This window comes from Pleurotus ostreatus (assembly GCF_014466165.1).
Source record: "Pleurotus ostreatus strain PC9 chromosome Unknown scaffold_3, whole genome shotgun sequence".
NCBI classification, from domain to species: Eukaryota; Fungi; Basidiomycota; class Agaricomycetes; order Agaricales; family Pleurotaceae; genus Pleurotus; species Pleurotus ostreatus.
The window spans coordinates 2,415,475-2,438,399 of NW_023503158.1; the positions used below are offsets into that span (position 1 = coordinate 2,415,475).

Below are 22,925 nucleotides of genomic sequence, written 5' to 3' on the forward strand. Positions count from 1 at the left end.
TGCTGGCCATCCAGGACGAGCGGCGCTTAAGAGTTTTCACCCTCTGTCTTCCGTCACCGAGAGATTTACCATGTTACGGATCACGAACCTCTGTCCAAAGGAATTGTTACTTGTGGGCTACCAGTCGATAACACCGCGATACGCCTCCACTGCCGTCGTGAAGCTGAGACAGAGATCCCCCAGCGCCGACTCGGGCACTTCTCGACAAATTCCACGGTACATTCGACGGCAAGCCCTCGCGGACGCGTATGCCACGCGTATTGGGGTACAGAAGGGGAAGGGGTCTACCGAAAAAGATGGGTCCGCGATTGACGAAGGTCGCGTGCCGAAACTTTTGGAACCGCATGTCCTTTCGGCGCGTCTGAAGAAGTTGTGCGACGCAGGCAAAATCGACGATGCGGTGACCGTTCTGAAAAATGTTCCCCTCGGTGCGCAAAATGTACCCGTTTGGAACACTTTGATCTGGGAGTGCATGAAGGCCAAAAAATACACCTTGGCGTATAAATTGTTCACAGACGTACGTACGCCGGTTATTGCGACGACCTCTTATGATAACTTGCCGTATGACTTAACTGAACACCATTGATTTGTAGATGAAACGGCGCGGACATAGTCCGAATACTAGGACGTACCAAACCATGTTCTCGGGGCTTTCGCGTATCGAGAACTGGTCAAGTCACCCAAAACAACTCGCGAACGCGCATGCCTTATACGACTACTTCCAGCGCCATATCTCGTCGGTGAAAAAGCATGACCCCCAATCCCCTCAACTCTCCACCATCCCCCTCAGCTACTATATCAAGCTTCTCGGAGAAACGGGACACTACCAAACCATCTTCGACGTCTACTATGCACTGGACGGCGAGGGACCAATGGCGCCCGACCAGTATATCTACACAGCGATGTTTACTGCCTTGGCTGGAAAGAAGATGACAGTGCAAGGGACGGCGACCTTCGACGCCAAGCTACTGTGGTCGCAGATGCTCAAGGCGTCACAACGCTCCTCCACCGGCTTTGAAGTCGACCCCCACCTTGTCACCGCAGCCATCTCGTCTCTCACCCATGGACCAGCTACAGATAAATCATTCGCACTTAAGCTCATCCGCGAGTACTTCGGGCTCACTAAACCCGGCGACCCTCCAAATCCCATAGGCATGATCCAGCTGACGCCCCCTGCACTTGCAGCGGCGTTGCACCTATGCAATGTTTCGGGGGATCACCAGCTTGCGCTCCATTTCTTCCGCCAAGTGCAAGAACGTCCGGAACGCCATGGGGGTGTCAGCGTGATAGATCGTCTGCATGTCGAGGAGGTGATGAGGGCGTACATATCGCTCGCTAGCGCTGGGTCTGCGAGCCCATATGCCTATGATGCGCTGAAGCTTCTGGAGTGGATGCTCAAGCGAGAATACACCGCACCGCGTGGCGAAGGCATCAAAGTCCGGCCAGCAGCTTCGACATTCAACCTCGTCCTCTCCGCTTGTTGGCACAGCTCGGACTGGGAATCCTCCATGAGTGCCTTCCAGCTGATGACTGGGTACCATGTCGCCGACTTCTCCGACAAGGCCGTCCTGGCGCACGGAAGTCCTGATCTCTTTCCCAAAGTCGAGAAGAGGAGCGCCGGAAGGAACTTAATACCCGATGCCGAAACGCTCTCGACTATTGTGCGAACGGCGCACTCTACGAGGAATCGCGCACACGTACGCCAGGCTCTGCGAATTGTGGATCATTTCGGCGGAGACAAACTCTTCGGGTTCAATGGCAACGATGTGCCAAGTCGCAAACAAGTCAAGCGCGGGTCATTCTACCAGACCAAGCTTGCCGAGGTTATCGTGTCGTCGGTTGACTTTGTGCTTGGTAAAAGCAAGGCGATCAACGTAGGCAAACCCGGAGAAGAGCAAAAAGAGTCCTGGAATATGGAGGAGGCACAACGATGGCGAGCTTTGGCTCTCCAGGCGGCTGAGGTACTTGGCAAGCTGCCAAACCAAGGATAAAATCACACAATAGTCATAGTGCTCCACCACTCATTAATCGGCAGAGAAGCCCACCTATTGCTTCGTTCTTACCAACACACGAGTCTCACGCCTCAACGTACCTCTCCTGTTCTCACATTCGTCGTATTCCTTGTACTGCCATCTAAGATTCTCCACTCTGGGTAACGTGCATTCTTCAATCGACTCCTGAATGAAGTCAATCAGAGCGGGCAACAGGAGCTCTGGAAGGGACAAACCGTTCGGACACATCTTCCGTTCTCATAACACTGGCACGGTGCGTGAACACTGATACAGCTAGTCAAATGTCTCGATCTCTTGATACCCTTTTCTCCGTCGATAAGAGAGATTATGTTTACCCGACTTGGCCTGTCGTCAGAATTCTCATCCCAACTTGTTTCCCCGCTAGCTGACCGCAACTTCACAGCCAGATGCCTTCTCAGCCCGTGGAGATGTCACATATCTACGCATTACAATGCGCAATGCACATTCACTCGTCTTATGACCTCTCCTGCGCCTACAGCCCTTCAAAGGAGAATTCCGAGTGATCAAAGTTTATCGTGATTTGCCCAAGCAACTCCACACACTCGCATTATTCGCGGCAGCTCCTACGACGCCATCGCCGACCTTACCGACAGGCGTTCTTTGGGCCTTCTGTTTTTCCGAACAATATTACATTCAGAATGAAGGTGCCGGGGAACCCCCGCCTTAGCCCATCGTAGCCAGCCATACCTCGTCCTTAAATATGCACCCAAACGTCATTTCTTGGGAGATATCTCTGCGCTAACAGCGTCCGATGATCAGTATCTACATCCAAGGGCCTATATCATATTTTTCTGAGCCACGGGGAAGCCTCAATATCCCGAGCAGCTCTACCGAACGGTCCGTCGTTCTAAAATTCCGAGAAAAAGGCTTTCGTACGGGTATAAGAAGGTCTGGCATCATCCTATGTCCCTAAGTCATTATGAAACTCTCCGCTCTGCTCTTGGCCGCTCTAGCTACAGGTGTCTCTGCACATTGTGGGTGGAGCGCATACCATGACGATTAGACATTAATGTATCTCTGCAGATCGATTTACCTCACTGATCACTGGGTCGACAACAACGTCCCCATATCAGTATGTGCGGCAGAATACCAATATCAACTCGCCTGTGTGTTCTTTTTCTACTAGCGTGTACCTTCACGGCTAACATGATTTAACTAGGTGACGGATGTCTCGTCCCTTGACTTCCGCTGCAATGCTGGGGCCCTCGCCTCGGGGCCCTCCACCTCGACGGCCACAGTCTCGGCTGGCTCAACAGTAAGCTGCGTATATTCATCATGCGATATGTTCTCAGATTTTGACGTTCGATAATCCTACCAGATTGGATTTGCTCTCGATGCCTCTATCGGGCATCCTGGTCCTTTGTACGGTGCGTCGCAATGTTCATTCGGTACTGTGTTGTTGAATGTTGATCTCACATAGTATACATGGCCAAGGCACCCAACAGTGTTGAAGCATCGAACTGGGATGGTGCCGGCTCTGTTTGGTTCAAAGTCTACGTTCGTCTCCTAAACACCTTGTATACCCTGGTATACTAAGAGCTAGCACAGGAACTCAACCCTGTGACCGATGGTGGTAGCAGTATCACCTATCCAGCAGATGGTAAGCAGCTTCGATCTCAATCTAATATGGTCTGCGCCGAACAAATTAATCAAGGCCTCACGCAATTCACATTCAACCTTCCGAGCTCCCTCCCCAGTGGTCAATATCTCGTCCGCGTCGAACACATTGCTCTTCACGTAAGTCCTCGCAAACACACTTGAATTCAGCGATCTGATGCTCTTTGCTTGATTATTTAGGGTGCTTCGCAGTTTGGCGGTGCTCAATTCTACATCTCTTGCGCTCAAATCAACGTCACCAACGGTGGTAATGGTAATCCTGGTCCGAAGGTACCTATACCTGGAGTTTATACAGGCAATGAACCAGGCATTTTGCTCAGTACGTCCTTACTACAAATACTAGTCGCTCACACTCACTTGGACTCTAGACATTTATTGGCCTGTGGTAAGTGAAGCTCTGCACTCTGTAATACTGGTCCCTTTGCTGATCTTTCTACTAGCCCACTACCTATGTTGCTCCAGGGCCTGTGAGTTTTGTCGGATATCTGCCCATATATACGACTAACGGATGCCTATTAGTCGGTATGGCATGGATGAGCCTATCAAACATAGAGCGGTTAGATGTAGGATTAGAAGAGGCAGAGACTGCCAACGGAATCTACACGATTACAACTCTACTAAACCCAACATCGTCCCAGAACTGTCTTCCTCCTAGTTCCTTTGTTTCCGAATACCAAATCCCAACCCTCCTATACTCCACGTCCGTCCCAGTCTCCTTCCCGATTGGGGTGGTAGGCAGCAGAAGGAGACCCAGCATGATTTGCGGATTGCTCAACTTCCTACTTCTCCATTCAGCAGTGTTTAATGACCTACTCGATATGAACACCATCGAAAGACGATCAATGGGCCCATCCTCCCTCTCTTCCCCCGTTTCCGGATCCTTGGGTGCCGAGGAAGAGGAGTGCCTCCAGTCAAATAAGAGATGCGCTATGTACTCTCCATTCGAGGTGAGTACGTACGGGAAGATAAACCCCAGAAATTCAGAGGCTCGATGGATCTCGACTGATGGCATTTTGCGAATCTGCGCAGAGAGGATCAATTTCCCCGGATTCACTCGTCCGAAGGGGCCCTCGGGATTAACGACAAAATCGTTGCCAAGATACTCGAATTCCTGGTTGTAGTTGAGCGTGTCGACGCCCCAAACCCAGCCAACCATATTTGGCTGACAGGCCCAGCTCCATGATGGGGCGATGTACTGCGAGACTTCGGCGAGGTATTTCTCTGGTGTCGTTACGCCGAAATGTGCCCACAGTAAGCCACGATGAAGGTCTCTCGTCCACAAACCAGCCAGAAACTCTCCGCCCAAGCTTTCTGACATCGTTGATGCTAACGCCGATATAGCTGGTAGCTTGTCGGTCGGATAGGAAAGGAGTCGAGAGGAATATCTTGATACCGACAGATACCAGTCGCCATGGCTAGGAACCCATGACTCCTTCGCATACTGAGCCGGTTGGCCGCGAAGTTGTATAGTTGCCCACGACTTGCCCCACTCGGCGTGGGTATCGGAGGTCCCGTCTTCAGAGTCGACATGACGGCCATGGGACAGATGCACCATCCATGCCCCAAAGATGATCATCCTGGGACTCAAAACAGCTTCCTGAAATGTCCACGCGCGCTCCATCCATGCCGAATCGCTGAGGTCATTATCGAACGGGCTTTGCACTGCTGGCTTGGTAAATTCATACTGCTTTTCTTCGGGATCAGCCTTAGGGTGTGATGTTATACCGGCAGATTCTGCTAAGCTTGAAATCCAATCCGACGTACTCCATCCCGAGTCAGTGTCGAATCTTTGAATATAGGATGTCGGCGCCGAAAAGACAGTGAATTTCCCGGTGATGGAAGGATTGAGAGTAGACTTGAAGGGGATGAGAACTTGACGGGGTAACTTGCGGTTTAGAAAGCCACTGAGGCAAGATTGTCCCTGCACAGCACAAATGGTCAAGAAAGCGTTTCTGTATACGCTTGCCATCTTCCCCGATTCCCGTTCCCAGTCTTGGACGTCGCCTTGTATGATACAGAGGGAGTCGATCCAAACATATCGTACCCCGAGTGCTCGGCATACAAGGACCGCGTCCAGCAGTGTTTGCGGAAGCGTGGCCAATTCAATTCCCTGCATCCTCTCGTCTAATGAATTCCTCTCGGTCTTCAGCTGAAGCTTCGCTTCCTCCAGAGGACCCCAGCAATAGCTCAATGCGATGTATCGCTTGCTTTCTGGATGGGCATTGGAATCGAGGAGTGGAGGATGCTTGCTGGAAACAATGAGGCGAGGGACTTCGTGTTGGCTACCTACGTCGATAAGTCGCGTAGGAAGGTACGTGTACGTGTAGGGAAAATGGTCTAATGACTGCTTGATTAATTCCTTCATTCGTTGGATCCCAGACTCGGATAGAGGATCGGATGCGAGGGGCCTCCGTTGAATGTTTAGCCACCTTGTGCATGGGTCTAGACCAAGGTAAGTCGGAATATCAGTCGCAGTTTTATGGCCGTATGCATGAAGACTTACCACCACCTTCGGCCTGAATGTCGAAACGGAGTGCATGCGACTCCTCTTTACCTTCAGATGAATGAAGTTTAAAGATAATAGACAAACTGTCCAAAAGCTTTGACTCCCTCGATGCCATGCGAGGCTCTACCAAATGGTAGCACGCCTTGTAGAATACGATCTTGGGATCAGAGGGATTCTTGAGGCGCTCTACTTCGAGTATTCCCTCCTTTAATAGACCGCAAAACGCGCATCCTCGGTTGGCGGAGTCCGATAAACCAGGGAGTAAAGGATACTCGTCTTCGAAGTTATAGTCAAAGAGTAGTTTGTTCCGAGATCCCCAACCAGGCTCTCCGAATGTAACATAGGATTCTGCTGTAATTTTGCCCCCTTGCGCTCGGTCATCGAGCTGGAGAATTCGACAGCGTTCGCAGAGTGGTGGAATATCGATAGACTGGCCGGTGAACTTGCTCATGATTGTAGTGAGAAGGTACGATATAAAGGATCGTATGGCATCCAGTATCCAGTGCATACTCTCGTGCTAGGGTTCATTAGTATTAGTCTGTGTTGGTGGCACCACCCCCAGTCTTTTACTCACCTGCTATTGGAGTACTGGGTGAGCACGGTGGTCTTCCTACAATGATGAGCGAAATGCATGAGGGAGCCTTATGAGGGGCCTCAATTCCCCTCGGGACATGAGGAGCACACGAGGAGAATATAACGTCCGGACGCGAAGGTCCCTGACAGTACGACCCATCGACGCAAAGCTACGTGCTAGGTCTGCGTAGTCCCCTAAGTCGCCAACCCGTCGATGCGAGGTTCCCATATTGCCAACGATGGTATTCCGCGACGGCGTCAGCGATTCCAAGTTCTTGGTCCTCAAGGGTAGGGGATTTAAAGGCAGAGATGATTGCATGCTTCTAGTGGCTTTGTCGTCGACCCGAACAACCTTTGGATTGAATTAAATAGAGTTTCTCCGTCAGGTCCACAAGTGATAGATGCCATTTTGTCCCTTCGCCTCCACCTTCAGACGCTCCAGTGCATCCACCACGGCTGGGAGAACTCTGTGCAGGCTGCGGCGACCCGGTCATCGAATGTGCTTGGTAAAAGCAAGGCTATCGGCGAGCATTAGCACATCAAGCAGTTGAGATACTTGGCAAACTGCCATACGGAAGATTAAAAACAATCAACAGTAGTAGAAAGTGCACCACCACTAATCGGCAGAGAAGCCCATTCTTATCCGCAGTGATCAACACATAGATTAGCAACACGGCAACCCCATGCCCGCAGCGCACTAGATACATAATACCTTCATATCGGAAATTTGATAGCAAGTGGTAGTGCGAAAGGCAAAGGGGTTGGTAATAATAGATTGGACATCATTATAGAATAAGCCCATACGTAGAGTCCCAAGCAACGACAGCAAGATGTGATATGAAGAGAAGGGGAAGGTACCCTGAGTTCATGTCAGAATACGTCAAAAACGTCCAACATCGTGTAGCATCAAAGGCAGAAGCAACGTCAGCAGATAAGCACGGCCAGTGGCAGTTGGCGTGATTGCGTCAAACAGCCACCGTCAGTGGGGGAAGAAGAGTGGGGGAGGTTACGCTACTGATCGCGGTCGGCTTTTGAACGCGGGAGATGGTGGGAGGAAGATGTTATCGTCAACAGCGTCGGCTCCTGACGATGAGACGGGGAATGGTTGGGTACTAGATTGAGAGTTGGAAGGCATCATGGACATGGGACGATCTGCCGGTCGTATGACATCCCCGTCAAATACTTTGAAACCAGGGGATGTAACCATCATAGTGTCTTCGGTCAGTGCCATCGACACGGGCTCGTACATATGTCGTGATGAGCCTCTATCGCTGAGTTGTTGTCCGTCCATCGGCATAGGTGTCAAACGTCCGAGGGGTGTGCGAGCGGGTGCGGCAGAGCGGCGTTTCTTCTTCTTGCAAAGGAAAACGATCCCGAGTACAATGAGTCCGAGCAGGACGAGGGCATTCAATGCAACAACACCCAACATAGCGGGGAAGTATTTGCCGACTTTGTCGAGGGTGTCAGCGAGTTTTGCAGAGAGTGTGATAGTAGTTGATCCATCAGAGGCACCAACATTGGCGGCGGTGAATGAGATGTCGTTCCTTGCTGCGCCGCCACGGACTTTGTGGAATTCGACGGAGGCTTTGTTAGCGTCGGTGAGAGACAACAGTTTGACGTAGGGGTTGCCCATCTTTCCGGAGTCGTCGAAGTCACCAAAGTCGTAGACTGAGTAGATAGAACGGAGGATGTTATCGCCAACAAGCCAGTCACTGTTGACAGCACGCATGAATTTATGGGACCGATGAGTAATAGATCTTCACGTACAACTCGCCGGAGCCGACTGAAACTGTTTGAGGGACGAAAGAGCCAACACACTGCGAGGGATCAACAAGGCCGGCGGGCGTGACATCAAGAGGGTGAATGGGGAAGACTTGTCCGCTGAGAAAGCGTTATTCTAGGCCGTGGTATGATTTGATGATCAAATTCTCACTTTATTTGTAGCGCGATGCTGATTTCTGCGGAACAAGGAACAACCCACTGGCCCATAGAGGGATCATATTTCGCACCGGGAACGTTGGCGTAAATTTCATCGCAGATTTCCTTGGGGGCGTAAGTGTAAGATGTTCCACTGTCAAGGAGAATAACTGCTCTGCCGCCTGGCGCTCCTGAGACCGTGGTGTTGGGGATGACGGAACGATCAGGGAAGAGAAGAGCGTCTAACAAGATGTTCCATCGTTTGGGAGAGGTGGGCGGGAACGTAGGGATCGCCGGGTTCTCCGCGACATGGGCGTAGTCAGGTTCGTATTCGCCTAGTAAACTGTCGTAAATTGGCACGCGACACAACGAGGAAGGACGCACCAATGGAAAAGCTTCCCTCGACCTCGTTATCTGCATGTGTGCTCCGTTGAAGAGCAAATGCAATAAAGTTAGGTTCCGAAGGATTGTCCTCGAAGAGATTGTAGAGAAGACTCCGTCCGGTGTCCGCTCCAGACCTATTGACCAGTGCATCTACTGTTGATAGTGAAGTGAACCCAAGGCCAAGGATGCCAACAGCACCGTATGACAGTGCAGGGTTTTGCGCCGATGACACGTCCAAGTAGGCTTGTTTCTTCACTCCAATGCTAAGGAAAACGACGTTGAGCAATAAAGAGGCAATCAGAATGGGTTGGCTTACTTGGCAAACTCAACATCAGCATAAGCTACATGACCATATGCCCAGCCGATGCCATACTGCGGAAAGGTTCAGCAAACGCATGACAATAGCCTAGTGATGCAAGCTTACCGTGAGGTTGTAGTCAATTGTCTGGATCATAACAATTAACAAAATATAACCATGCTAGAAATGTGTCGACTTACGGTCACTTCAGCGTTAGGTAGTGGAGATGATGGGCCCTTTATCCACAAGTCCGAAGAGCCAGTGTCCAGCTGTATGGGATAATCTTAATCCGGTTTAGACTTTGGCGCACAAAAAAGTCTAAGTCGCAGAACACTCACCACGGCCGCCAACTGTAACCTTTTAGGTTGTCGATAAGAAGTACTAGACCAGATTCGTAAGGAGACTTACGTTGGCCATATAAAGGAGGTCATGTACGGTGCTGCACGATTCTTGTCAACGAAAATGCGAACCAATTGCATGCAGCCACTCACTCAAGGTCCAGATTGCTACCTGATGATTGGCCCGACGCAGCAAAGACTTTGATGTTCTTGATGCCCTTCGGAGGCTGAACAGTGTGTACCGAGGTGAGCCCACTTCGCCTGACGGGTGCTGACCGTCTGGCCTGTTTGAAAGGTAGGATAAGGGCAGAAGAAATGTGGGCATGAGCCAGCGCGAGGGCGAGAAGGCCGAACTTCATGATAGCGCCAGGACTGGGAAACGGGGGTGAGAGAACGGAGTCAAATAAAGAACGACTGGGAACGAGGAGGAGGGGTGAAGGAACGAGGAGGAGAGGAAGCAATGGCAGCTGCCAGTGGGAAAGCAGCCACAACACAAGTCCTTCTGATTACAACCTTCTTGTTTGGCATCAGCTCTTGGCTCACACACTGGCGGCAGATCCCTTCAGGCGTGGAATCCCCTTTTAGTCAATTTTTCTGCTATATTTGGCTCTCCCCGCCCACGTGGCTTCCACGCGCGTTGACGGTTATGTCGGCTTCCCCACAATCCGCACCGTGACAGGGTTGGGAGTTTGTTTCGCACTGTCGATATTTCCACCATGGCGGCCTCTCGCAGCAGCATATTTCGTTTGATCAATGCTTCGCAGCATACGGCATGTCCATGCCATGGTGGCCGAGCTGCGGTCTCGCATGCCCACCAAGCTCACGCGCTTGGTACACTACGCCAGTTCGCGACTCCTGTGAACACGGTAGAGAAGGAGTATGCCTTTGAGGTGAGTGGCTTGCGGGGACCATTGTGCTGATCTCATGTGGGTTAATAGGTTGCTGCGTCGAACCTGCGATTCGGCGACGGTGTCACCGCAGAGGTGGGCATGGACCTAAAGAACATGAAAGCACGCAAGGTACTGCCATCCAACTGGAGCATTCGCGGATTTCTCACATTCCATGGCTAGGTTGGTGTCTTCACAGACCCCAATATTGCAAAGCTCCGACCCATGAAGACGGTGAGCTACTTCGTCCAGGATCAGGAGCACTCTTCAATTAGCGGTGTAGGCTATTACCGCACTTGAATCGCAGCCGGATCTACCTTTTGAGGTGTATGATAAGGTAGTGGCCGAGCCAACGGAAGACAGCTGGCGCGACGCGATTACTTGGGCACGCACACACGACTTCAGTCACTTCTTAGCGTGCGTGAACTCAGCCTGAGTTATGTTGAACCTCGACTTACACTCTAACAGTATCGGAGGAGGCAGCGTTATTGATACCGCCAAGGCCGCGAACTTGTGGGTCACTTTACCCGCTTGACTTACATCCTACTAATTTCTGACTCCCAGGTTCTCTGTTTACAAGGACGCCGACCTCATGGATTTCATCAACGCCCCGATTGGCAAAGGTCTTCCTATAGCCCAAACCCTCTTCCCCTTGATCGCAAGTTCGTCACATCCCCTAGTGCTAGCAACTAACTGTGCTGATATGTTGTATCACAGTCCCTACGACGGCTGGTACCGGCTCCGAAACCACAGGAACCGCAATCTTGGACATAACGTCCAGATCCTTCAAGACTGGAATAGCCAGCCGTGCTATGAAGCCCGTGCTGGGTATCGTCGATACAATGAACACCGAAACGTGTCCAACGCAGGTGCACATTAGTTCAGGACTTGATGTGCTCTTCCACAGCATGGAGAGCTACACTGCGATTCCGTATGTCACGCCATGCGCGTCCTTGACAATTTATGGCAGCTGACACGAGGTGTAGATACACTGAGCGTACGCCAAGACCCAGCAATCCAATTCTCCGGCCTGCGTATCAAGGAAGCAATCCGGTCGCTGATATATTCTCACTTTGGGCGTTACAAACAGCGGTGAAATACCTTCCAAGAATTGCTAAGGATCGGGGTGATAGTGAAGCCCGCAGGCAGATGCTGTATGTCGTCCATATAATATTACTACTCCCGTCTCCGGGGTTCATCACCTTCCTTTCCAGGCTTGCCTCTTCTTTCGCAGGTATTGGGTTCGGTAACGCTGGCGTCCATCTCTGCCATGGTATCAGCTATCCTGTAAGTTGCATATTTTCTTAATTCTAACCGCCCTTACGCTTGGACTCAGATTTCTGGATTGAACAAAAAAGGGCCGAAATACAAGCACCCAGAGTATCTCGTTGATTCGCCGATAATACCTCACGGAATAAGGTTCGCAGACTCCTTGACATTTTTATTCTGGTATACACACTTACTCCCGCCTCTAGTGTGGCTTTGACCGGTCCTGCTGGTTTGTGCAAGTTTCTTGTCCCTGTCTTCACTCATCTCATACATGGAATTTAGTGTTCCAGTTCACCGCTCCTTCGGCGCCAGACCGCCATCGTCAAGCACTAGCCATCTTTAACTCCACGTCCGTACTCGACTCTTCGATCACAAAAATACCGGACTCCGAGCTCGGAGCACATCTCTATGAGTCCATTGCGAGATTCCTTGATGGACTTGGTGTTCCGAGAGGGCTGAAGAGTGTCGGTTATAAGAGGGTGCGTATGATTCTTAAGCCGTTGATGATATGTTGTGCTGATCATATCCACGTTCGGGGTTGTAGAGTGATGTGGACATGCTAGTAGAAGGGACGATGCCGCAGCGGAGAGTGTTGGACCTGGCGCCTGGAATTGGGGATGTCGTTGGTGAAGACGGGCGACAGCACCTCACCAGGATTATCGAGAACTCACTTGAGTACTAGACGAGGTGAAATGTATGAAATATGATGGAACAAACAAAATAATTGCTAGCCTGTTGCGGAGTACTTACCTGCTTGAGTAGCCCATAAGCGCCTAACATCATCTAGCATCTTATCTTATCTAGGTTCTCCTTCACTTGATCACCATCCCCGCTTTTCTGAGGGCCTTGACATTCGGACAATTCGATGGGCTCGGGCACAGGTGTTGTCGATGAGTTGCGACGCTAGTTCAGCCGAAGCGCTACACGACAGCCGATCAACTATCAGTGCGAAGTCACCTGGGGTGGATATCATCCAAGGTTTTTCCAGACTTACCATAATCTGACATGCCTCCGTTTCCCCCAGGATCACCCAGCAGCTTCTTCTGCCATAGACTCAGGGACTTTGTTTTCCCTATAATATGTCTCGCAAGCTACCTAGAACTCTCAGACTACTTCGATCCCAATGCAGTGACGTAGGATTCGACCATGCTCTTCGTCTATTTCGCCGATGGTCGTGGTTACTCAATGTTGCCATGATTCTCGGACCTTCCGAATCAACACCGAGGTGGAAAGCGCCACGTACGCCCGAGCTTTATACATACAAATAAAGGCTCAGTACGCGACCTCGACATCAGCCCTTGTTCTCAGACGACCCCGATCGACAGGATGTTCATAGCACGGCTCCTACCCTACTTGCTGCTATTCGTCTTCTCCACGGTCCTCGGTGTACCGACTTGGGATGGGTGGAATCGTCAACAAAGCATCAGCTCATTGGTCCCTGGTTCTTCGTTTATCGAGGCCTTAGGCCCGGCGAGGGATACCCAGATGTACAAAGGGCATCTGTCGACAGCGATGCCTGGTAAACAATTGCGATCTACGATCACATATCGACGGCGCGACTGACTTCACTGACCAGGTACGCCGGGAAATCTGACATTGATCCAGAACACCCAGCCACCGATGTATTTCATCAACCAGAACTGGCTGTGGCAGATCAACAATGAAACTTCCATCTTCCGCGTCAATGTGGTGAACACGACGGGTGTGGCTGAGATGCCATTGCAGCTGAAGCTGGGAACGAAAGCGGAGGGGATCAAGACAGGATCGTGGAGATGGCGCGGCACGATGTTGTATTACGATCAACCGAGTGGGGATAGTCAAGGGCTGTTCTACAGCTGCCCGGCGGGCGACAACACTGGGATCTTCATGTTCTTAAAGAAGTAAGTGCCCGTTTTACGCTGTCAATTTACGCCAACCTAATTCTATATTACTAGCGCGGCGCCTCCAGCGGGATGCAGTGTTCTCACCCTACACACATTCACTCGCAGAAATGGATGGCGTTAACACCACCCCACCTCAACTATCATTTATCAAATATCATTGCTGTAAATTTATTGATTTTTGCATGTCATCATATCCCAATGTATCGTCATCAGTATCTACCATCAGTTTATCACGTTCTCAAACTGCCCAGTTCAGAACAATTAAGATACAATCACGATTCTATATATCAACACAGTGTATCCTAAGCTGTTTTAGACGGATGGAGGCTGAGATTGATGCGTCGCCCAATGAGAGTGAGGACGAAGAGACCCATGAAGGCTGTGGCGACGGCGGTCGGCTTTTTCAGATGAGCGGATAATGGAACTTTGTACGAAACCTGTGGGTGTTACGAGAGTTCAGTAACATGTTCACTCGTGTGTTCACCAGGGAGTTGGGCTTGGGAAGGACGACTTACGTAGATATCTCCGTCGTGCCTGGTTGTTAGTCTTTCGTACACGAATGTCAACGCTGGTCGTCCGGTCGTGTCGAGGTATGTTGTGACTGTGGACGACGAGGTCGAAACAGCTGGCCAAGGCAGGGAAAAATCGACATCCCTGTAAAGGGGACACAAAGAGACCTCAGACAACGAACCGATAATTGGAGGCAGCTCGCTTACGTTGCACCTTCGGGCAAAATAACTGTAACTTCTGCCTGGTTAACCACCGCACCAGGGATCAATGTCATAACCGGGACCTTGACAATATACTTTCCGGACTTGCTGTCATATACAGCCGAGTCACTGAGGTCAGAGTCCCAACCAAGGGTGAATGTGTAGTTCCAGCCGCCAAGGAGGGGATAACGCGGGCGGAGGTCCAGGACGCTGTACTGTGGGGTACGCGACTTTAGTGACTTTGGTGGAGCGGGCGCCACACGGAGGTGAGAGGTTGAAACGTTCCCGATGATATCGTAGAAATAGGTGTTGCGAATGCCAGCGGGTAGATGCAGTGAAAGAGCGGGAAGAACATGGGGTGAAGGGCGTTTGTAGAATGCCTGCGCTTGGTGATCAAGTCGCGAGAAGTGTCCCTTCAACCTGGCACAAGATACGAGTAGTAAATCCCTCGTCCGCAGCTGTGAATGAATAATGGACACTCACTCAGGTCCCCCGTTGCGTAGACGAATCTCGTCTTGAATGTTCAAGTTGGAGCCCCAGTGGCTGATTTCGGCCGCACGCTTCAATGACGAGACCTCCAAAACTGGGTGGTCATACATATACTGCACCGAGATGGGTTGCTGGGTTTTAGACAGGAAGTCCTCATCCGCTGACGGAGGAATATTGTTGAATGGCCCATATGTAATGGTCGCGCCTGACTTGGTTGCAGGAGTGTCTAGGGTGAACGCTTCAAGGTCTTTTGGCTCCGTGAACTCTACGATGCGGGGTGTCGGTGACCTACACGAATGTAGTCGTTAAATTAACTTGAACCATCGGTTCCCAGAGAACCAACGAACCTCAACTTGCTTCTTTGAACTAGTGTCTGATATGGGCTGATGACAAACAAGTCTGTCTTGAACAGAAGGGACTGTTCATCGTTCTGGGAAGCAGATGCTGGCCACGGCTTTGCTGCGTGGGTTTGTATGGTTTCCAGCACAATATTCAACGTTTCGTTGAGCCCCAGTGGCTTGGGTAGCTCCACGTCGATGAGATGGTACCCACTGAGCCAGAGTCAACCCGAAAGCTCACGAGAAGTGATTCACACTCACTTGGTAGGTTCCTTGCCATGATCACGCACCGGAAGTGCCTGCTGCTGTCCCTTCACCTTTGCCTCCAGCCAGCTGGTCTTTTCCTTGTCATTCGAGCTCAAAGCAATAGTGTACGCTTTCGCGTTCTTCTCGAGCGCCTTCACGGCATACGTGGTGACCACCTGCACGAGGGACCCTGCAAGTTCGACCTGGCGGACGATAGCAGTATTTTCGAAGGAATACGAATGGTGTGCATGCGTTGACGAAAGCAGGGTGAGAAAAACGAGCGATAAGCTGCCCGTGAGTCGCAGCATTTTGTGGCGAGTTTTGGGAGAGTTGGCGGTCGGAGGATACGTGTCGATGGTATTGCTATTTTTAGAACTCTGTGATCGGCGGCCTCTCAGCCGCTCCTATACTTACTTCCCGCTGCCTTCAGGTATAATATCCTTGAAGGCTTTCCCCAATCACAGTTTGTGGATTGAAGATGTATAGTACTTTTCTGAAAGACGTAACGGGCCAACGAAACAGTCATGCTGCTATACACGTTAGTGTGCACACATGGATACAAAATTGGCTACAACTACAAATTCCTTCTCCTGACGACCTCTTCTCCATCCCAGTTTACTTCTGTAAACTGTTTCAGTTCCTCGACAGCCACCTCGGTAATGGGGCATGTGCCGACCACGACCCTCTCGATAGGTATGCCAAGATCTTTGCGCTCTTTGAGGAAATCCTTCAGAGCTTGGAATCGCGATGCATCTTTCAAGAGTGTAATAAAGGTGCATTCAAATAGACGGAGCATCTGTAGATTAGGCAAGGGAACCTCCTCGAATGGAAGCTTATCAGAGCTTGGAAAGTACGAGTGTCGACACTTTTCAAGGTGAGGTCTCGCACTCCCGCGCAACGCCGGAATAAACTCGCCCATACTGCCTTTACCACGCCCTTGAAACCTTCAATGCCTAAGGCAAGGATGAGTTCGAAGGGTATGACCATGGCTAATGTTAAGTAGTACTGATAGTCCTCTCCTTGCAGCGCCAGGGAAAGTCTGGGATTCCCTCGACTCAGGACAGTCATTCGGAATTGGTCCCCTCCGTATAATCGGGCTTCATCGACGGTGAGCGCCACGTTTGCATATTCTGGTAAGGTTCGATAAGTTTGGTACTGCTGAGGTTGACTTTCCGTTGCTGCGGAATGTGACACACGCGTCAGGAGGGTATTCAAGGTTGGTCAGAACCGCGAAGCATTCAACGCAAGAGGATGCGATGGTTAATGGGAAGTATTGCCGAGTCTATGGGACTATCAGAAGTAAGGCCATCAACATATACCACCTCCAGGCTCCAACTTCGAGGAGTTATGGAGTAAAGAAAGCAACCGTGACGTTGAGTTCTTGGATACGATAGAGTTGATGCATGATGTTTAGAGCAATCTGGGGTTGTGCCCATGGATGGTCGCAGCTGATTTTAAGAGGTGCAGATTTAGACCGTTCGAGCAAAACTGACATGACACCATCGACAATCCTTTGTCGAGATCTGAGACGGTGCGAGGGAGATTTTGCGCCATTGACGGCACACACCGGCAATACGGGCAGCAATACGGACGGCGGGCGTGCTGAGCTGCCGCAGCAGCGTCAGCGCCAGCAAGAGTGACCTGGAATCGAACAAAGATCAGTCACCGCAGGAAACAAGAAACGTTCCTCGCTCAACATGATAGCTGGGACTACGTGAAATACTCGGGCCAACTTCCACGCCGATAAGCGCCTACAACCTGAAGCTGTTGTGTACGAAAAAGGAACGAAATGTGCGAGCGGGCTTCGAATTCTGGCTCCTCTTTAGGCTAAAGGTAGCGCTGAGTCGCCGCTGACGCGGAAACAGGACAACCGTATCCAACAATACTTGCTAGCGCGTAAGTTATCTCAGAACCCTCTATCCAAATCTCGTTATGACTCTGCGGAAGAGGGGGACTTGCCAGAACTATCCTGACCCGATCCCAACTTATTACCTCTGGCACCGTGCACCAAACCCACACACCAACCCCACACCGTCCAACAAGCTGCCGTTGCAGCCGGGATAGCGGCTGTAACTGCAACCAAATCCACTGCGACTAATCCCATCTGTCCCGGTAGAACTTGATGCCGTGCTAGACAAGTGACTGCGTCCAGGTCAGTTCTACAACAACAAGGTATCAGTGGGCTGTACTACATACTGAGGCTTTAGTGCTAGTTATCTAGGCACAATTGAAACTCTATTGCCCCTGATTCTATGAGCAGTTCGATCTGCCGTACCGTCGAACGCTACGGGATTCAATCCGCTTAATGACATGGGAAGTCTTGAGCGTGTACTGTTTGCCCTCGCTCCTTTGCCTTTGTCCAACATATCTTTAGGCGATCAGAACGAGGTTGCGACAGTCTCCGATGAAAAACGGGGCCCCAAATTATGTTGGCCTGGCGCAATGTTACCGTTTAATTAAGACACAAGAAGGTTTGGCAGGCGCCGTCATACATAAATAACTCACGGCGCAAACCCAGATTGGATTATATATCAATTAGTTCACTACTCTAATGCCATACCTCTCTTAGCAAGGCTTCCTGAGCTAATTCACCAGATGCAACCTTTCCTGCAACCTCATTTACCCATCACCCCACTCAGAAGTAGGAAGTTACACGGCGAGAATCCCCCACCTTCAATCTGGTTCGACTGCAAAACTCGCGACACTTTTCGCGACACTTGTAACGGAGGCTGCGAATCGTGAAACGACTACTTGCTTTCTACAAAGTACAAATGTCGGGTTCTGCTCAAGTCACAGTGTACACTATCTTATCACGTTTACTTTATAACAACGCCAGACTCGTGATCGGCCATGCGCTATGAAAAAAGTGGAGTGAGTGAACATATAAGATTAACGAGGAAGATGGAGGGGTAACGGGGTAACGGGGTAAAGAGGGGCAGGGAAGACTCACTAGCCAGCTTCCGCCCTCTTGTATCCGTATTTCTGTATGAAGGCATCTAGCTCTTTGGGGCCCCGGGCTCCGTAGGGGTAGTTCACGGGGCGAGGACGTTGCCCGTTCTTGCCATCAATCCAATGCAATATCGGTGTGAAGATCTAAACGCGCATTCAACAAACAACATTCTACAAGGAAAATCACCATGCTCACCTTCCAAGCACAGTCCAGCTCGTCATTTCGCACGAAGTTTGAATGGTCTCCCTTCAAGCAGTCAAGAATGAGCGCCTCGTATGCCTCGGGTATCTTCGTGTCCGTGAATCGTCTCTTGTACGTGAGGTCCATCTCAGTCGGCATGGCACGCGTGTAGAGACCCGGCGTTTTCGTGTTCAGCTTGAGGTAGACGGCCTCAGAAGGCTGGATGCGCATGACGAGCTCGTTGCGCGAGATATCTTTGAAGATACCTTGCGTCACATCCTTGAACTGAATGCGGATCTCGACCTTGGCCTCGTTCAAGGCTGCGTATCAGATGGTTTAGTTACGCTGGTTTATTGCATGAGAAGGAGATACAGATACTTACCTTTACCAGCTTTGAGGATGAATGGGACACCCTCCCATCGAGGGTTGTTGATCCAGAGGGTTGTGGCGGCGTAGGTAGGGCACACCGAGTTGCGTGGAACTGTCTCATCGTCGAGATACCCAGGCTTGCCATTTGCGGCGACATATTGCCCCAGAAGGGTATCTACTTGCTCAATGGGTGGTATCGCACGAAGGACTTTAACCTTCTCATCACGAATGTCTTCAGCGGCGAAAGACACTGGCCGTTCCATGGCAAGGACAGTAAGAACCTGCAGCAAATCTTGGATCGCTATTAGTTTACTATCTTCTTACAAGTACAAATCTGACTTACGGTTCTGGAGGATGTCACGAATGATACCGAATTCATCGAAATAACCACCTCGTCCCTCAGTGCCAAACGGTTCCTTGAACGTGATTTGCACATTGCTGATCGAGTTCTTGTCCCAAGCAGCACCCAACGCGACATTGGCGAAACGCAACACGAGCAGGTTCTTGACCATCTCCTTGCCAAGGTAGTGGTCAATACGGAACGTCTCGTCCTCCGTCCAATATTGTTTGAGTGACGACAGTAGTTCGCGCGATGACTCGAGATCTTTACCGAACGGCTTCTCGACGATGATACGGTTGATGCCTCCTTTGCCTGCATAGCAATGCTCCTTGAGATTCCTGGCGACTGGGATGAAGACACTTGGGGGCAGAGCAAGGTAGAAGAGACGGTTGCACTCCTTCGATTGATAGTGAGATTCAATCTCTTCGAGATGCTTTTCGAGATTATCGAATGCGGCGCCATCTTCGTAATCGCCCGCAACGTAAGTGGAGAAATTCTTAAACTCTGTGACGGCTTGCGCAACCTCAGGATCCTCCTGGTTTTTTATGTATGATGTCGCGCGTTTATGGAATTCGGCCTCGTCCATCTTGGTACGCGCATAGCCGACGATCTTGACATCTCGCGGCAGGAATTGCTGGCGATAAAGCGCGAATAGTGCGGGGAAAGTCTAATTATTGTGTGAACACCCAGTGCACGCATGGATGGGGATGGATTGGGTCGCTTGCTCACCTTCTTCTTCGCCAGATCTCCCGACGCCCCCAGGACTAAGATCTCCGATTTTGACAATGAGCACAATGTGACAGCGATGTCAGACTGCCGTGCACTGACCGATGATGATAGTGTTATCTTTGAGCTCATCGTGGGAGGTCTCCATGGAGGGGATTGTGCCAGAGTCTGAGCGTTGTCGCGCCATCGTGGTCGTCGTGGTGGTTGAAGATCAAGCAGTGTCGGGGGAGGGAGTGGGCGATATGTGGGTTTTGACGATGGGCTTTAAACGGCAAGTGTGAGAGTGACCGGCCTGGTGTAGCTGACTACTCCATCTAATCGCACTGACTGAGGGTAGCGGCTTCGTCATACCTCGGCCCGGTGGCGGAGACGCCCGGCAACTCTATTCGCCGTCCGGCCATTCCATTGGCGCTCGTTGGGTATCTACCACGACCATGGAAACGACCGAACAGCAGCCAAATGGCCAGGGCATGCCCCCGTCCCCGGACGACGTTATCGACGAGCTCGCGAAGCTCGTGTCCCCATCGTACCTCTTCCAGGACGTCTCAGCTCTGCAGATCCGGGCTACGGCCCTCATCGGTCGCCTCAAGTCTCTGAATCGCGCAGCGAACAATGCCACTCGCGCCCACAAGGAGGCCACCGCAGCAGCGAGGCTGGAGATGGATCAGTCGCATCTTGGCCTGCAGAATCTCCAGTACGAGAAGAGGCATTTAGAGCGCGAGATAGAGAAGTGCCGACAATTCGCGTGAGTGCCAGTGATCAGTCGCGCGTGCGCGCAGAGAATTCATCGGGGAGGTAATATGGGTACAGGTCTATCTACCAAGACATCCCGTTATATAGCCTCGAGGAATTCAAGAGTCTCGCTCCGCCGGAAGCACAAACAGATGACCAGCATCAGCTCATGCTCAATCGTCTAGCCTTTGAACTTGCGGAACGCCAGAGGTAAGCCTCACGCTAATCACATGTGTCTAGATCTTACCCCCGTGTCCCCAGGCTCGATACGAAAAAGAAGGAGCTTTTACAACAAAAGGAACACCTGCTTAAGCAAAGCAAGACACAGGTTTCCACGATGGATAACGTCAAAGCGCAGATTGACGCCCTTGTCAAGGTCAGCATCGCTTACCCGGTTAATGCTTGTGTGCTCACGTTACTGTTAGACGGCTGCCGAGATTCAGAAGAAGGTAGACGAACTTGTCAAGCCGTTACCAGAGGATACCAAGGCCAACCCATCGAGTTGATACCCGTCTTCTTCAACTGAATAAGAGCCAAACCGTGCACTCAATGCACTGATATAATTTCAAATCAATCTTCGGCGCAGTGACGTTGATCAAATGGTTCCACTCCGTGAAGCGTATCGTTGGTGGCCTCCGCCTCGGAATCTGCGTCCCCATGCTTTCTACTTGTTACTGGAATCATGAACTAAAACCATCCACCACCTGTGCAGATGGTGTGACGCTCTCATCGACATCTCACCAAATCTCCCACTGCAAGGCGATATCCTCCTTACTGGCGTCCCATCAAGCAGCATTGAAGAGCTTCCAGATCCCAGTCATTATACCTATATACAACAATCCTATTCAAAACACATGATATACAAACGTAGCGCGAGATTATGCCAGTGTAGCTGGGAAACGGAGTGGAGAAATGTGTGTAATCGCGTGGCGGAGATGCTCAAGCAGCACGGTCGTCGTCGTCATCGGTGATGCTACCCATATCACTCATTTCTGCGTCTTCGTCGTCTTCGTTCGTATCACCGGCGAGATCAGCCGCTTCTTTCGTCGCGAAGCGTTGTACGTAGTCTGCATCATATGACATCGTTAAATTAACATGCAAGCGGATGCCCGCGGACAAGTGAACGGAGGTACGGACCTTTGACCTTCGCTTCGTACTCCTTCGGATGTCTCATCAGCAGCGCGGCTGCCTCGCCGTTCAGTGGGTCGTTGGGGTTGGGATAACGGAGGAGTTGCGGGAGGAATGTCTCGAATATATTTATCAGTTCTGCGAGCATCATAGAATCATAGAACATATTAATTAGCAAATTAGCATCAAGTCATCAACTGGCTCCGACATATGCATCTGCATATGTTGAGATACTCATTGGACGGACGGAACTCACCGAACATGGGGGACCACGTTTGATTGATAACATCGAGACAAACAGAACCGCTGCTGTGGCAATCACAATCCGTGGGTGAGTACCTCATGTATGGAACACGGAGCGAGAGAGGGCGTGTACAGCTCATCGATATTGGGGTGGAATATCTTGTTCATGAATCCGATGCTGGGGGACTTGTAGGGGTATTGATCGGGTAGCTCGACGTGAATCTTCCAAACCCCACCGGCGAAGGGTGCTGTGCACAATGATTTGGGGAACACCGTCGGTCAGTGGGGTTGTTGTTAGGCATTGATACGCAAGACGCACTCTCCGTCGGACCATGGAAGCGAACGTAGAACTCTTGCATGTTGTCGTTTACGAGCGACACTTCATGGTCGGACATCAACCTGATTCACGAGCAGTACGAACGTGAGCATCGGTAAGGAGACCAGAGAACAGAACTCACATCTTCATTACATCGGTCTCAATGCGGCGTTTGCTGGATGAGTGCATTCGGGAGTTAGTTTGGGTGTCCAAGACGTTGAAGTAGCGGACGACTCATCATATTGTCTGGTGGGGGAGGAGGATAAGGAGAGAGACTCGGAGTTGCTGTGAAGCCCAATATAGGCTCACGGTCCGTCTGCCGACATCACCGGCCGTACGGAGCAGCGATAACGTAAGCAGTTTCCACCGACACTGCTCCCGCTCGTACTTGCCGTTCGTACTAGCCGCCCGCCGAAAATAACGCCCTCAAATCACAAACTATATACTGTTGCA

At 50.9% G+C, this 22,925-nt stretch overlaps 10 protein-coding genes across 10 annotated transcripts; 5 read left to right on the forward strand and 5 right to left on the reverse strand.

Annotated features, from left to right (window-relative positions):
• Positions 1-70: 70 nt before the first annotated feature.
• PC9H_005395 (uncharacterized protein) lies at positions 71-1,991 on the forward strand (the record flags this gene model as incomplete). Its single annotated transcript, XM_036774968.1, has 3 exons — positions 71-123; positions 184-517; positions 594-1,991. The coding sequence occupies 3 exons, from the start codon at positions 71-73 to the stop codon at positions 1,989-1,991; spliced, it is 1,785 nt and encodes a 594-aa protein (XP_036633470.1).
• Positions 1,992-2,952: 961 nt separating this feature from the next.
• Positions 2,953-4,187, forward strand: PC9H_005396 (uncharacterized protein; the record flags this gene model as incomplete). The annotated part of the gene is made up of 11 exons (XM_036774969.1): positions 2,953-3,007; positions 3,057-3,139; positions 3,193-3,288; positions 3,352-3,400; positions 3,454-3,530; positions 3,582-3,633; positions 3,688-3,770; positions 3,831-3,969; positions 4,019-4,035; positions 4,091-4,117; positions 4,170-4,187. The coding sequence occupies 11 exons, from the start codon at positions 2,953-2,955 to the stop codon at positions 4,185-4,187; spliced, it is 696 nt and encodes a 231-aa protein (XP_036633471.1).
• Positions 4,188-4,248: 61 nt separating this feature from the next.
• PC9H_005397 (uncharacterized protein) lies at positions 4,249-6,607 on the reverse strand (the record flags this gene model as incomplete). The annotated part of the gene is made up of 2 exons (XM_036774970.1): positions 4,249-6,092; positions 6,154-6,607. 2 exons carry the CDS (start codon positions 6,605-6,607, stop codon positions 4,249-4,251), a joined length of 2,298 nt encoding a protein of 765 aa, XP_036633472.1.
• A 1,128-nt stretch (positions 6,608-7,735) lies between these two features.
• Positions 7,736-10,025, reverse strand: PC9H_005398 (uncharacterized protein; the record flags this gene model as incomplete). The annotated part of the gene is made up of 10 exons (XM_036774971.1): positions 7,736-8,441; positions 8,497-8,610; positions 8,663-8,981; positions 9,031-9,293; positions 9,347-9,402; positions 9,455-9,475; positions 9,529-9,611; positions 9,667-9,685; positions 9,737-9,767; positions 9,820-10,025. 10 exons carry the CDS (start codon positions 10,023-10,025, stop codon positions 7,736-7,738), a joined length of 1,818 nt encoding a protein of 605 aa, XP_036633473.1.
• A 357-nt stretch (positions 10,026-10,382) lies between these two features.
• Positions 10,383-12,504, forward strand: PC9H_005399 (uncharacterized protein; the record flags this gene model as incomplete). The annotated part of the gene is made up of 13 exons (XM_036774972.1): positions 10,383-10,556; positions 10,605-10,685; positions 10,737-10,787; positions 10,837-10,970; positions 11,022-11,066; positions 11,118-11,215; positions 11,271-11,484; positions 11,540-11,707; positions 11,768-11,840; positions 11,890-11,972; positions 12,029-12,051; positions 12,105-12,301; positions 12,367-12,504. The coding sequence occupies 13 exons, from the start codon at positions 10,383-10,385 to the stop codon at positions 12,502-12,504; spliced, it is 1,479 nt and encodes a 492-aa protein (XP_036633474.1).
• A 644-nt stretch (positions 12,505-13,148) lies between these two features.
• Positions 13,149-13,826, forward strand: PC9H_005400 (uncharacterized protein; the record flags this gene model as incomplete). The annotated part of the gene is made up of 3 exons (XM_036774973.1): positions 13,149-13,341; positions 13,399-13,702; positions 13,757-13,826. The coding sequence occupies 3 exons, from the start codon at positions 13,149-13,151 to the stop codon at positions 13,824-13,826; spliced, it is 567 nt and encodes a 188-aa protein (XP_036633475.1).
• A 181-nt stretch (positions 13,827-14,007) lies between these two features.
• Positions 14,008-15,796, reverse strand: OST1 (dolichyl-diphosphooligosaccharide--protein glycosyltransferase subunit 1; the record flags this gene model as incomplete). Its single annotated transcript, XM_036774974.1, has 6 exons — positions 14,008-14,142; positions 14,221-14,359; positions 14,422-14,835; positions 14,899-15,192; positions 15,252-15,455; positions 15,504-15,796. 6 exons carry the CDS (start codon positions 15,794-15,796, stop codon positions 14,008-14,010), a joined length of 1,479 nt encoding a protein of 492 aa, XP_036633476.1.
• A 2,513-nt stretch (positions 15,797-18,309) lies between these two features.
• On the reverse strand, positions 18,310-20,240 carry ZWF1 (Glucose-6-phosphate 1-dehydrogenase; the record flags this gene model as incomplete). The annotated part of the gene is made up of 7 exons (XM_036774975.1): positions 18,310-18,343; positions 18,439-18,581; positions 18,634-18,938; positions 19,001-19,279; positions 19,331-19,994; positions 20,057-20,091; positions 20,156-20,240. 7 exons carry the CDS (start codon positions 20,238-20,240, stop codon positions 18,310-18,312), a joined length of 1,545 nt encoding a protein of 514 aa, XP_036633477.1.
• Positions 20,241-20,487: 247 nt separating this feature from the next.
• PC9H_005403 (uncharacterized protein) lies at positions 20,488-21,291 on the forward strand (the record flags this gene model as incomplete). Its single annotated transcript, XM_036774976.1, has 4 exons — positions 20,488-20,798; positions 20,864-20,995; positions 21,047-21,161; positions 21,211-21,291. The coding sequence occupies 4 exons, from the start codon at positions 20,488-20,490 to the stop codon at positions 21,289-21,291; spliced, it is 639 nt and encodes a 212-aa protein (XP_036633478.1).
• A 433-nt stretch (positions 21,292-21,724) lies between these two features.
• UBC8 (Ubiquitin-conjugating enzyme E2 8) lies at positions 21,725-22,661 on the reverse strand (the record flags this gene model as incomplete). Its single annotated transcript, XM_036774977.1, has 6 exons — positions 21,725-21,852; positions 21,923-22,051; positions 22,170-22,222; positions 22,290-22,404; positions 22,476-22,555; positions 22,615-22,661. The coding sequence occupies 6 exons, from the start codon at positions 22,659-22,661 to the stop codon at positions 21,725-21,727; spliced, it is 552 nt and encodes a 183-aa protein (XP_036633479.1).
• Between the last annotated feature and the right edge of the window lie 264 nt (positions 22,662-22,925).